At 34.4% G+C, this 12716-nt stretch overlaps 1 protein-coding gene and 2 long non-coding RNA genes across 4 annotated transcripts; 2 read left to right on the top strand and 1 right to left on the bottom strand.

The window, feature by feature from the left end:
* The first annotated feature begins 2721 nt into the window (after positions 1–2721).
* Positions 2722–3251, top strand: LOC122297690. The gene is made up of 2 exons (XR_006238857.1): positions 2722–2902; positions 3021–3251. It is a non-coding gene; the product is annotated as an uncharacterized LOC122297690 (long non-coding RNA).
* A 953-nt stretch (positions 3252–4204) lies between these two features.
* LOC122295897 lies at positions 4205–7565 on the bottom strand. 2 transcript variants are annotated; one of them, XR_006238309.1, is made up of 2 exons: positions 7374–7565; positions 4205–5346 (listed from the first exon to the last, which is right to left on the bottom strand). It is a non-coding gene; the product is annotated as an uncharacterized LOC122295897 (long non-coding RNA). The 2 variants fall into 2 exon arrangements; XR_006238310.1 differs by lacking the exon at positions 7374–7565 and adding an exon at positions 5696–7321.
* Positions 7566–9050: 1485 nt separating this feature from the next.
* LOC122295426 (G-type lectin S-receptor-like serine/threonine-protein kinase LECRK3) lies at positions 9051–11669 on the top strand. Its single transcript, XM_043104447.1, has one exon. The coding sequence runs from the start codon at positions 9142–9144 to the stop codon at positions 11467–11469; it is 2328 nt and encodes a 775-aa protein (XP_042960381.1). The 5' UTR covers positions 9051–9141; the 3' UTR covers positions 11470–11669.
* Positions 11670–12716: the final 1047 nt, after the last annotated feature.

The following is a 12716-nucleotide window of genomic DNA, read 5'->3' as shown; positions in this document are numbered from 1 at the left end:
GTTTTTTTTTTTTTTTTATTGCAGATTTTTATTTTCTGTTTTTATTGCAGTGCAGATTTTTATACAAGAAATTTTTATAGCAGTTTTATTTATAGTAGAATCTTTTTACAGCAGATTTTCATAGCAGATGTTTTCTTTTATACCAGATTTTTTTATACAATAGACTAGACTAGAATTCAGTAAAACCAAAAGTGGAGGTTTAAAAAGGTGATTGGTGTAGAATAGGTTCTTGAAAATACAAAATAAGTATAATTGGTTTGATTTTAAGGTCCCGTTTGATTATACAGATTAGATAAAATGAAATGAGACGAGATGTTTTAAATAGTAATAAATAAAATATTGTTATAATATAATTTTTTAATATTAATTTTATATTAGAATTTGAAAAAGTTAAATTGTTTATTATATTTTATATGAGAATTTGAAAATTTTGTAATAATGAGTTGAGATGAAATAAGATGAGATTTTTAATTTTATGTAACCAATCCAGGCTAGAATTTATAAAATCAGATCAAATCAGATCTGTTACACTTATAAAATCTAGATATATATATATAGCAAAGGAGAACATGAGTTCTGGAGAGTAATTTGCATCAAATTAACTAATTAATTAAATGAAACGTAAACAAAACGCTTTCAACCCTTAGAGTCTAGGTGGTGTGGGAGCCCCACCTCTCCCATTATTTCTTTGTCGTGTGGAAAATAATAAAGAAGATCAAGAAAAGAAATGTAAGAAGATTTTACCTCGTAGTCAAAAGTACTCTTTCATGTAAATGAATAAGTCTATTCGATAATTTACTCGATATTCATTTAGTTAATTCGAATCGAACTCGACTCGTGAAATAAAACTCGTTCATAAAAATAGATACCCACTCGATTTATATCTACACTCTCTATTTCCCTCCACTCTCTATGTCAATTTCGTTGAATACATTTGAACATATTTTTAATTTTTTTGTACAGATCCGAGTGTAAATTTGTGTAATGTTCTAACGAAATTTTTTGTTTCTTTAGATCTATATGTACACCCTACGTTAATGAAATAGTTAAAGGAATTCTTTTGTGGATCTCTCCATTTTCCGAAATCGTTTTAGTGAAATCAGGTTTTGATTGGCTTAATCATGTAAAAAGACTGACGGAATTCCGTGATAAAAGCAAGACAAAAGAGGAAAAATAAAAATTAGACCCAAAACCATTGAAATGTAAAAAGAAGAAAGGGTAATGTTAGGGATCTCGTTACAATATTATTAAATAATATTTTCTTAATCACTATATAAAAACCTAAAACTAAAAAAAAATAAAAATTTGGAGCAAGATAAATGAACGAGATCGTCGAGCAGGATTCCTATCATTTTTTAAGAAGAAAAAATTTGTAACACCCAAATTCAGTATCAAACTATTTGCAAAACCTTTTTTTTATATGTACAAAAAACTAATTTGAGTTTCTAAATATTTTTTTTTTTCAAATAGACTACTGCCCTAAAATATCTTTTTAGGTAATTTTTTTTATTTTTTATTTTTTATTTGTGTCTACCAATGGAGACTCGGTGACATTAACGCCTCCCTCTTTCTCTCTCAAATTTAGGCCACGGAATGTCTGAGAAATTAATTACTTGATTGATCAACTTTATGATCGTCTATATATTTTGTATTTTGTTCCGTCTTTGTAGAAAAGTTTTCTCGACTGAATTACATAACATGATAGAATAATGGGCGGGCCCCGGTTCTGGGTCATTAGATGTGTAATTCTTTTTATTTATTTTTTTATTTTAAAATTTATTTTTTATGTATTTTTTTAATCTCGTTATATATATATATATATAGCAACGGAGAACATGAGTTCTGGAGATTAATTTTGCATCAAATTCATTAATTAAATGAAAAGTAAACTAAACGAGGCTTTCAACCCTTGGGACCAAGGACCTAACTTCCAAGGTCTTCACGCCATTAGATAGGGAAGATAAGGGTAATGGGCCAGAACCCGACCACTGTCAGTACTGAAAGTCTAGCTAGGGTAACGTGGTCACTTTCTTGCATTGATTATCTGATGGCATTATTGTTGAAAGATCACTCATACATCATTTCCAAAGAAGATGGGTGTGTCTACCAGTGCGTACTAGCTAGGTGAAATTAATTACATGATTGATCAACTTTATCTTCTATATATTTTGTATTTTGTTTCGTCTTTGTAGAAAATTTTTCTCAGCTGAAATATATAACATGATAGAATAATGGGCGGGCCCCGATTCTGGGTCATTAGATGTGTAATTCTTTATTTTTATTTTTAAAATTTTTCATTTTTCATGTGTTTTTTTAATCTCGTTAAATATATATATATATATATTTAAATTCACAACATTCCGGCCTGCAGTTACTAGATTTATATAGCAAAGGAGAACATGAGTTCTGGAGATTAGATTAATTTTGCATCAAAGTAATTAATTAAATGAAACGTAAACAAAACGCGGCTTTCAACCCTTGACCAAGGACCTAACTTTTAAGGTCTTCAGTCTTCACGTCATTAGGTAGGAAAGATAAGGTAATGGGCCTATGCGAGCATCAGCATCGCCCTCCCATTATTTCTCTGTCGTGTGGGAAAAAAATAAAGAAGATTGATAAGGAAAATGCTACTGGCCCCGCTCTAACTTCCCGCTTTGATATCCCGCTCGACGTGGCCCTTCATGTTTGACTATTTTATTCAATTTAAAATACAATACAACAGTACTTTATTTTATTCATTTTTCTTCTTCTCCCGTCACAGCGTTTACAATTTTTTTTTTACTCTCCAGCCCCCATCGACTTCGCGCTCCCTAGACCCACCATTTCGTCGTCCCCAGCCTCACGAGTTCGAGCCCCACCAGTTCAGGGTCCCCTCTCAGCCATCTCCGATGGAATCTCCAAGGTAAATTTTTACTTTTTTATTTTACCTCAGCTTCCCCTGCTGATTCCACGGGTTTTTTTTATTTTTATTTTTTCATAACAATACATTGATTCCACGGGTTTTTTTTATGCCCCTATAGGACAGCAGTGTGGAGGCTTTCCATCAGGACTTTAGTGTTTTTTGATTGGTAGACGCCATAAGACAAATTTGTAATCTTGGGATTTTATATTGTAATCTTGGGATTTTATTGAACCTGTTCTTGTATTGACGTGTTTAGATCATTAATTGTAATCTTGGGATTGTATTGAACCTGTTTTTGTAATCGTCATTTTTGTATATCAACGTTTGTGGGCAGTGACATTGCAAATTAGTTGAATATGGTGACCATTGCAATCAAGAAGATTGTATATATCAACGTTTGTGGGCAGTGACCATTGCAATCCAGAGATGGTACTGAGAGACCATGCACTAGCGTTTAGATATTTCTGTTTTAACAAAAAGCTTTTAAGTCTTAGGTATTTTAAGTTTTAAAATTGTGGTTCTAATTTGGGGTTGATAGTACTACAAAATGTGGGACTTTTTTGTTTGGAATTTAGTTCTATTTGCGTGTAGCACAATTTGATGACTGGACTTGACAATAAAATCTAAATAAACATAAGTATGCTACCGAAACATGAAAATTTTGTGTCATAAGTATTCTCTTTAGAAGTTGCGCGTTTTCATAAAAGACTTTTCTTTTTGGTTTTTGAAGAGAGAAAGTAGTTGTTCTTTATTCATGTAAGGAAAAGAATAAACACTACAACAAAAGCCACTATTTCCGGCGACTTAATATCGCGGCAAAAGTCTAAAAGTCGCTGCAAATACCAATTTGTGGCTACTCTCTACCCGCCGGTATTGTGCCGCAATTGTTGAGTGAGAAAAGCAATTGTTGAGTGAGAAAAAGATGTTTTCGGCGTGGGTTATCGTGGCCGAAAATAATATTTTTAGCCGCGACAAATTGTGGCCGCTAATGATCTAATAGTGCGCCGGAAAAGTATTTTGCATAGCCTGTTAATTTAAAATGAAATTGAGTTTTTGCTGCGATAAATAGTCGCCGCAAAAAGTCTTCCATGCTGCATTTCCGTGATTTACAATTTACCATGTCAGCCTCTTTTTTTTTTAAACATATGTAGTCCCCCATTAGATACAATATCCAACACATGTAATAGATTAACATATTCTCTAATAAGTATATAATATCATGAATTAATCGTTTACATGATATAGATATTTGAAATACCCCCAACATGTATTGGTATATCATTTATTCATAAAAAAATGTGCTATTTGAAATTCACCCCAATATGCCACATTAATATATCAATGTAAGTTTACATGTATACTCCTCATATTTATTGTATAATAAGGATTTCCTTAGCAAGTCTTGATCATCATGGAAGCTGCCTTCTTCATCTCAAAACCTAAAGGTATACCTCTTCATCTGAAAACTGGAAACCTCCTTCATTGATCTCAAAGCTGCAAAAATTTAGATTCACAAATTTTTCTTTAGTTTCCAAAACCCAACAGAAATTTAAATTGCAACTACAAAATTAGGAAACCTAAAAACTATTATAAACCAAAAGAAAATGGGTGCATGCATGTAAGTCATATTATAAACCAAAAGAAACCTCCTTCATTGATCTCAAAGCTACAAAATTGGGAAAAAGATCCTTTAAAGAATCATTCCATTCCACCCATATTCTGGTCATATAAAAGAAAAAATTTGTGGATGATATGATTTTTATATTAATGTGGAAGATCGAAGGTGTTGTTCCTTAATTTTTGTGATTATATATTTTCAACTATTTATTAACTAGTTGAATCAAGATGCACTTTTTGTAGTCACCACAGTACATAGAATATGGGAATGTAAATTTAAGCACTTGGAAACTAGAGATTGATATCACCATAGTACATTATATATACTGAACTGCATATCATTATATATTAGAAACTGCACAAGGTACCTAGTTCTCCAACATATACACACAGCTAAACTTATAGTAGCATAATGTCATTTGGGAATTAAATAGTACAGTTGATGAGGTAAGCACAATTAACGAGAACTATTTGCTAATTTTCCACTGGTGAAAAGATCAGACCGTAAACATTAACATTTCAAACCGTAATTGCCGTTAATTTTAAATCTTGTTTCTATTACTGGAATCTCCAGTAGCTAAATTTGTCTCACATCACACGTACGAATCTCCATTGTTGTGTTTTGTGTGGTTCTTGGCAAACACTCCAAGAAAATTATCTCAAAATGTGCACTTGTGTGTGGTTTCCTAAAATCAGCTATAAACATGCTGGAATTAAATGAGTAATCCAAGACACTTAACTAGAATTATCTCAAAATGTTTGCCAGAGTTCCCCACCACAAAGATGCGTTCAACCTTGGTGATCTCATATCTCAACTTGAGAAACGACTGCAGGCAAATCGAGAGAAGGACAAAACAGGAATAAAGTCAATAGAGGAGTTTTGAAGACTTAATTAATATTGACAATGATATTATGAGATAAGAAAATTAAGAAAGGGGGTAGTGAAGGTGAAGGAGTCAGGCTAGTTATAAGAAAATCAAACTGATGAAAGTAATGATTAAAACATGTTATATGAATGGATTAGATATGAATTCCATCCCCAGACTGTGATTCGCATAAAAGAAAACCAACAATCAAGCATAACACAATACTAAAATAGAACATTATGCATATTTGTGGTTTGTAGTACATACATGCAATAGACAGAAACAGGGCACAAAAAATTAAGGAACTCACCCACTGGTAACTATGGAAGCAGAACCCAGCCAGAATTGATCTCACACAGTTCTTTAACATTTAAACCTTTATTTTCTGAGGAAAAAGAAAATAAACTGATCTCACAAGCCTACAACTAAATCCCAACCAACATCACTTCAATATCTAGTACCAATTCCTATCATTCCACTCCAATCTTCCATATACACAACTTAAATTCATAAAAGATACTAGCATACTTGTTGCACATATACATCAATCCAACACAATTACAATTCACAAAGACTAATAAGCTTCTTTCACACAAACATGCATACTCAATCCATACATCACTTCCATATAATTTATCATACCCAACATATTTATGCAAAAATCTGTCCAATTGTTGGACTTCATGGTTCTCATGTACATTCAAATTCATAAACCATTGCATTTAAATAAAATCTTACCAACTCTTCAACTAAATAAATATGCGCCCATAAACTAAACCCATTACACAAATTATGATCATATAAACCTCATATTACTTTCAAAATGCATAAAATCTGTCCATCCAACACTTAAAATACTTTACTCAATATATAAGCCTCTTGGCAATACCTACAACACACATACTCAATACAAAAGTCCAACTAAACTCCACATAGAACAACCAACACAACCCCATACTTCACAATCTCTATGCTTCACTTACAACTCCTTTAATATTTGGATATCTCTTCTATTTTCTTTGAAATCATAGAAATCATCAAGTAGATCACCCATTTTTGTTCTTTGTGCAGGACCTATTTTTGTGAACACCATGTTGTTCATATAAGGTGACGAATTGCCTTCAAATTACTCCAACAATTAATTTATAACAACAACAACAACAGTATTAGTCTCAACTATAACTGCTCTTCTAATAATTTGACTAGATATGTGAAGTTCAGGGGCCAAAGTAAGCAGGTTTGTGCTTCAATCAAACATTCTCTTCAATCTACAAACTCACAAAATCCATATAAATTTCCTGTAAACAAAGGGTTAAACTGCTTAGAAGTCCTTCGGTAAAACATAAAGAGTAATGACTGACAACTTCTATATATCAATGGCAAACAAGTTTCTAGAACCAGCAGTTTATACAAAGATGATTACCAAACCATAAAACGAAATGAAAATTAATACAAAGATTGTTCAAACTTAAAAAATAACTCTACCAAATGGCCCTTAAATTAGCTCATTCCAGAATTACATTACCAAATCTTGAATATGGTGTACAATGCAGCCATCTCTGTGTCATTTATGCATAGACTGAGAGTGAAGCTTCAATGTTGGTGAATGAACACATTCCATCTCTTTATAGCAATCTTCCTAAACATATTCTAGAATCAGTTTTGCAACTGAGTTTGGCTTTTCCACATGAGGAACCACACATGCACCGCAGTACTCAAACCACTAAATTAGGTTGGAAAAACAGCCTAAACTGGTTATTACAAACCCCAAAATCGAAAATCCCTTGATTACAATAATAATTAACTAGTTATTAAACATTTTTGGTAGCCAACGGAAAGAAAATCAAAGAGAAAAGGGCGAGAAATGGACTCCATGACAGTGACAGATCGAGAAATATTAAGCTACAATCCGAGAGAGAGAGAGAGAGAGAGAGAGAGAGAGAGAGAGAGAGAGAGAGAGAGAGAGAGAGAGAGCATGAGAAACTGACCGGCGTCGATGAGAAGACAGCGGCGAGAAGACGGTGTTGGTGGCGACAGCGGAAATTTGTGAGGATGTTAAACCTCAGAGAGAGAAAGAGCGAGATAAAGAGAGGGTGAAAGTGGGGAAATCAGGGGAGGGGGGATTTAAATTGCTTATTACCGCGACTCCAAGTCACTGTAATAAGTCAATTTAAGCGGCGACTGAAATTGAGGCAAATTTGGGTCGCTATATTAAGTTATTAAGACGAGAAATTTGACTAGACTATTTGCGGCGACCAATACTCGCACGAAAAAGTATTTAATTTCGGTCTGAAATAAAAATGTGATTATTTCTGGCGATTTTAATGTCGCAAGAAATAAAAATAGCCCAATCTAGTCTTTTTTTTTGTAGTGAAAGGAGGACAAATTTCCAAATCAACCATGTGTTTTGAAATTCCTAAAGCATTTTTGAAAATAAGGGAGGTGCTAATGTGGTTGCAAATGAATTAGTCGAAAGAAGACTTTGAACAAAAGTTAATGATCGTGTGTAAAGATATGTAGGCCCATGCCGCCCATCCATTTGTGTTATTACCACGTAGAAAAGTAATCTGGATTGGAGCCTTCACTGAATATTTCACTGGATACATTTGGACAGAGTGAAAGAATTTTTTGTTTTAGATAAAAGTTTAAATATTATTTTTTAATATTATTCTTATTTTAAGATTTAAAAAAAATTAAATTGAAATTTGAAAAAGTTGAATTGTTTATTATATTTTATGTGAAAATTTGAAGAAACTGTAAAAAAAAACTTTTTACCAGAAATTAATGGTTGTGCTTAAAGAAGGTATGTAGATACATTTGTGTTATTTCTACGTAGAAAAGTCATGCGTCTGAGTTGGGCCTTGATCAACTTTAAGAACTGTATATTTCATCTGCAAACAAACGTGGAAAACTAGACAAAAGAGAAAGATAAAAGTGTTATAGAGGACCAGAGGTAAGAAGATGAAGGGTTACAAATATGATAATCTGATAAAAAGAATGGATGACTTGGCACAATTAGAACACAATTTTTGTTTCGAAAACCACATCTCTTCAAATGAGATAAAGAATTAAAGGAGGACAAATTCCCAAATCAACCATGTCTTCTGAAATTCCTAAAGCTTTTGAATATTGGGAAGCTTGTCATATCAAAGAAGTTCTAATGTAGTTGCAGATGAATTAGTCAAAAGAAAGACTTTTACCAGAAATTAATGGTCGCGCATAAAGAAGGTTTGTAGGCCCATCCATTTGTGTTATTTCTACGTAGAAAAGTCATGCGTCTGAGTTGGGGTAAGAAGAAAATTTAATAAAAAGATAAAAAGTGTTAAAGAGGTAAGAAGATGAAGGGTTACAAATACGATAATTTAATAAAAAGAATGGATGACGTGGCACAATTAGAACAAAATTTTTGTTTCGAAAACCAACTCTGGCGACGCATCATAAAACAACAAATGCAACTTCTCTTAACAAAGACCAAAGTTACTGAACAAGAAAGCTAAGATTAAACACAAGTCCATGCACCTGTAATCAGTATTTTTCTTTTTAAATAAGAGTTAGGTAGAAATCAACACCAAACACGTTACTAGTCTGGATGAAAACGACATTGGATGTTGACTATATTGTATATTTAACTGAGGAGTTGGGAAGCAAAAGACTTCGAGCAAGAATTGTCACTCATCTAAGCTGCTAAAACAGCTTTGTATCTTCTCTCTTTTGGTTGAGCAGAATTGGCATTCATCCCAAAAAAACAACTTAATAATGGTTGCCATATTTCTTTCTCTTCTTTTGATTACTGGATTCTCTGCTGCAATTCATGGTCAACAAGGAAATTCCAGTATTAGCCTCGGCTCTTCCCTCTCTCCAAACACCAATCCATATTGGTTATCGGGTTCAGGCCAGTTTGCTTTTGGCTTCTATGAGAAAGATGATGGCTTCGCCATAGGCATCTGGTTTCAAAAGATTCGGCAAAACACAGTCGTATGGACAGCTAACCGGGACAACCCGCCGCTTCCAAGAAATGTCACATTGCTTCTGACAAATGATGGCAGGCTTGTCTTGGAACAAGAACAAGGCCGAAAGACTGCTCTAACTGATTCTCTGCAGTCCGCTTCCTCTGCTTCCTCTGCTTCCATGCTCGATACTGGAAACTTTGTCCTCTACGATTCAAGTTCAACCATCATATGGCGGACTTTTGATAGTCCAACAGACACTATTTTACCTGGTCAACCTCTCTTGATGGGGAACGACCTTATCTCCAGCATCTCTGAGACAAATCATTCAAGGGGAAAGTTTCGACTCGTAATGCAGGGGGATGGGAACCTAGTGCAATACCCGTCAGGCACTCCACCTAAAGGTGACAATGCTTACTGGAACTCAAAAACATTCGACGCTGGAGATAATGTCTCTCTAAATCTTGATCGTAATGGTCAGCTTTTCCTACTTAATTCTACCGGCTTCAATATCATGAATTTAACCGGCCAAAGAAACCCCTCTCATAATTTTTCTTTATATCGTTTAACATTGGATTTTGACGGAATATTGCGGTTATATTCTCGTAGCTTGAATCAAAATGATGATGATTGGTCAATTGAGTGGTCACCTACAAGCAATCATTGTGATCCTACTGGTCTCTGTGGCATAAATGCTTATTGTACTCTACAGGAACAGAAAGCAGTATGCACATGCCCTCCTGGTTTTGATTTCTTAGACCAAGGACAACATAATTTGGGCTGCAAGAGAAATTCTAGCGCAGATGGTTGCACAAGCAAGAATGGAGAAACAGTTGATACTCTTCAGGAATTGGAAAGTGTTGAATGGGAAGACAACCCCTATTCTAATTTGTCACTGAACAAAATTGAATGTAGAGAAGACTGCTTGAAAGACTGCAAATGTGTAGCTGCGCTATTCAAAGATCAGACGTGCAGAAAACAGAATTTTCCGCTAAGATTCGGGAGAGAACGACAAGATAATTCCGGTTTCACCATAATCAAGGTTAGTTTTGGGAGTTCTAACACAACACAGGTAAGTAGGGGAAGAAAGAAACAACAGGAAATGGGCGTCTTAATCGGCGGTTTTGCACTTTTTGTTTTTGCGTTAATTATGCTAGCTTTTTCTGCTTTTCTGATATTGAAATACCGTCTATGGTCGTACAAAATGGTTCCTTACGAAGTAAATGAAGGATTGGTTGAGGATGTCTCTATACGAGCATTTACTTACCGGGAACTCGAAGTTGCAACGAATGGCTTTGTCGAACAACTGGGTAAGGGCTCTTTTGGCACAGTTTTCAAGGGAGCCTTGTCAAATGGGCAGAGGAAAATTGCTGTAAAAAAACTTGAAAAAGTTGTGGCTGAAGGAGACGTGGAATTCAAGAACGAGATGAGGTCCGTTGGAAGAACCAACCATAGAAACCTAGTCCGACTACTAGGTTACTGCCATGATGGTTTTAATAGGCTCTTGGTGTATGAGTATATGAGCAATGGAACACTCTCTGACTACCTTTTCAAATCCGAAATAAAGCCAAACTGGGAAGAAAGAATTAAAATCTCCTTGAATATTGCTAGAGGGATCCTATACTTACACGAGGAATGCGAGACCCACATCATCCATTGTGACCTTAATCCCAACAACATATTAATGGACGAGCATGGGTGTGCAAAACTTGCAGATTTTGGATTGGCAAAGTTATTGATGCCAGACCATTCCAAGACTCTAACCGGGATAAGAGGAACAAGAGGATATGTTGCCCCTGAGTGGCACAAGAACTTGCCCATCACAGTAAAAGTAGATGTGTATAGTTTTGGAGTTGTGTTCTTGGTCATTATATGTTCTCGCAAGAACATTGATATCAATGCTCCCGAAGAAGAGGCTATTCTTGTCAACTGGGTCTACGACTGTTTCAAAGCTAATGAAGTGAGCAAGCTAGTGCCTGAAGAAGTTGATCAGCAAAGCTTGGAAAGGATGATCAGAATTGGATTGTGGTGCATAGAAGAAGACCCAGCAACTCGCCCTTCAATTAAGAAGGTGGTTCAGATGTTAGAAGGTACCGTAGAGATACCCGAACCTCCATGCGCACAATCTTCATTTTAGCATTAGTTCCTTATCACTCATAAGAGTGAAGTATTTCCCTTTTTTTTTTTTTTTTTTTTTTTTTTTCCATAAAGCTCAATTTGTAATTGGAGAATATGAGGTGATTCTACGAGTGTAAAGAAAATGTTTAAAAAATTATGTAGGTAATAGATTATAAAAAGTAAAAACTATAAAAAAGAATTAATTTTTCTTCTGGATAATTTTTGGGCAACTTTTATATATATTGTATTTTGAAGTCATTAGAATTAATTGGGGATTAAAGGAAACATTGAAATGTTTTGCTAATTTTTGGGGTGATTGTCAGAATTGATTGTTTAAAAGGAACATTGCTAGGTCTAAAATTTTGGATCTTGTTTAGAGTTGAAAAGCCCTGCAAAAGACCATGAAAGTTCTAGTTCTTAATAGAAGAGCTTGACTGGCACAAGTGGTCTCGAGGTCCAATTGTTTGTCTTCTTTAGTAGATGAATGGTCATCCATATGCCTTCAACTTAAAAAATTAGTTATTCATCCCAACTAGCAGAGACTACAGTGGAACAACTTTGTATCTCTCTTTTGGTTGAATAGAATTGTCATTCATCCCAAAAAAGTAATAATGGTTTGCGATATTTCTCCCTTTTCTTTGGATTATTGGATTCTCTACTGTAATTGCTCAACAAAGAAATTCAAGCATTCATCCCTCTCTCTAAACACCAATCCATATTGGTGCCAGGCTTCTACCAGAAAGATGATGGCTTTGCCATAGGCATTTCGTTGGAAAAAATTCAGCAAAAAACAGTCATACAGACTGTAACACGTAGGCCCAGCACCAAGGCCAGTCCAAACCTGCCTACTATTAATTGTTTTTTTTCTTTTATTTAGGTTAATAAGTATGGGTAGTCCACTTGAGATTTTTAATAAGTATTTTTTAATAAGCCACGGGCTCAAAATTTATTTTGATAGTTTAAGAATTTTTATTGGGCTTCAAAATTTGTTTAAAATCTTTTAATGGATCAAGTGATATTTTAGTTGGGAATTGGCCCGAAAAATTTACGATATGAGTTATTTTAGCAGTGAGTTGAGGCTATTATTATTTTTTTAAACCATGAAAATACTAATAAGCCAAAGAGATTATTTGTACTGCTTTAACCGACAACATACATACATACACATAACCTTAGTGTCATGTAGGATGATCAGAATTGGGTTGTGGTGCATAGAAGAAGACCCAGCAGATTGCCCTTCAATTAAGAAGGTGGTTTAGTGTTGGA

The sequence above is a fragment of the Carya illinoinensis genome, chromosome 15, assembly GCF_018687715.1.
Source record: "Carya illinoinensis cultivar Pawnee chromosome 15, C.illinoinensisPawnee_v1, whole genome shotgun sequence".
NCBI classification, from domain to species: Eukaryota; Viridiplantae; Streptophyta; class Magnoliopsida; order Fagales; family Juglandaceae; genus Carya; species Carya illinoinensis.
Note: the sequence above shows the minus strand (reverse complement) of the source record. Positions and strands in the feature narration are given on the sequence as shown.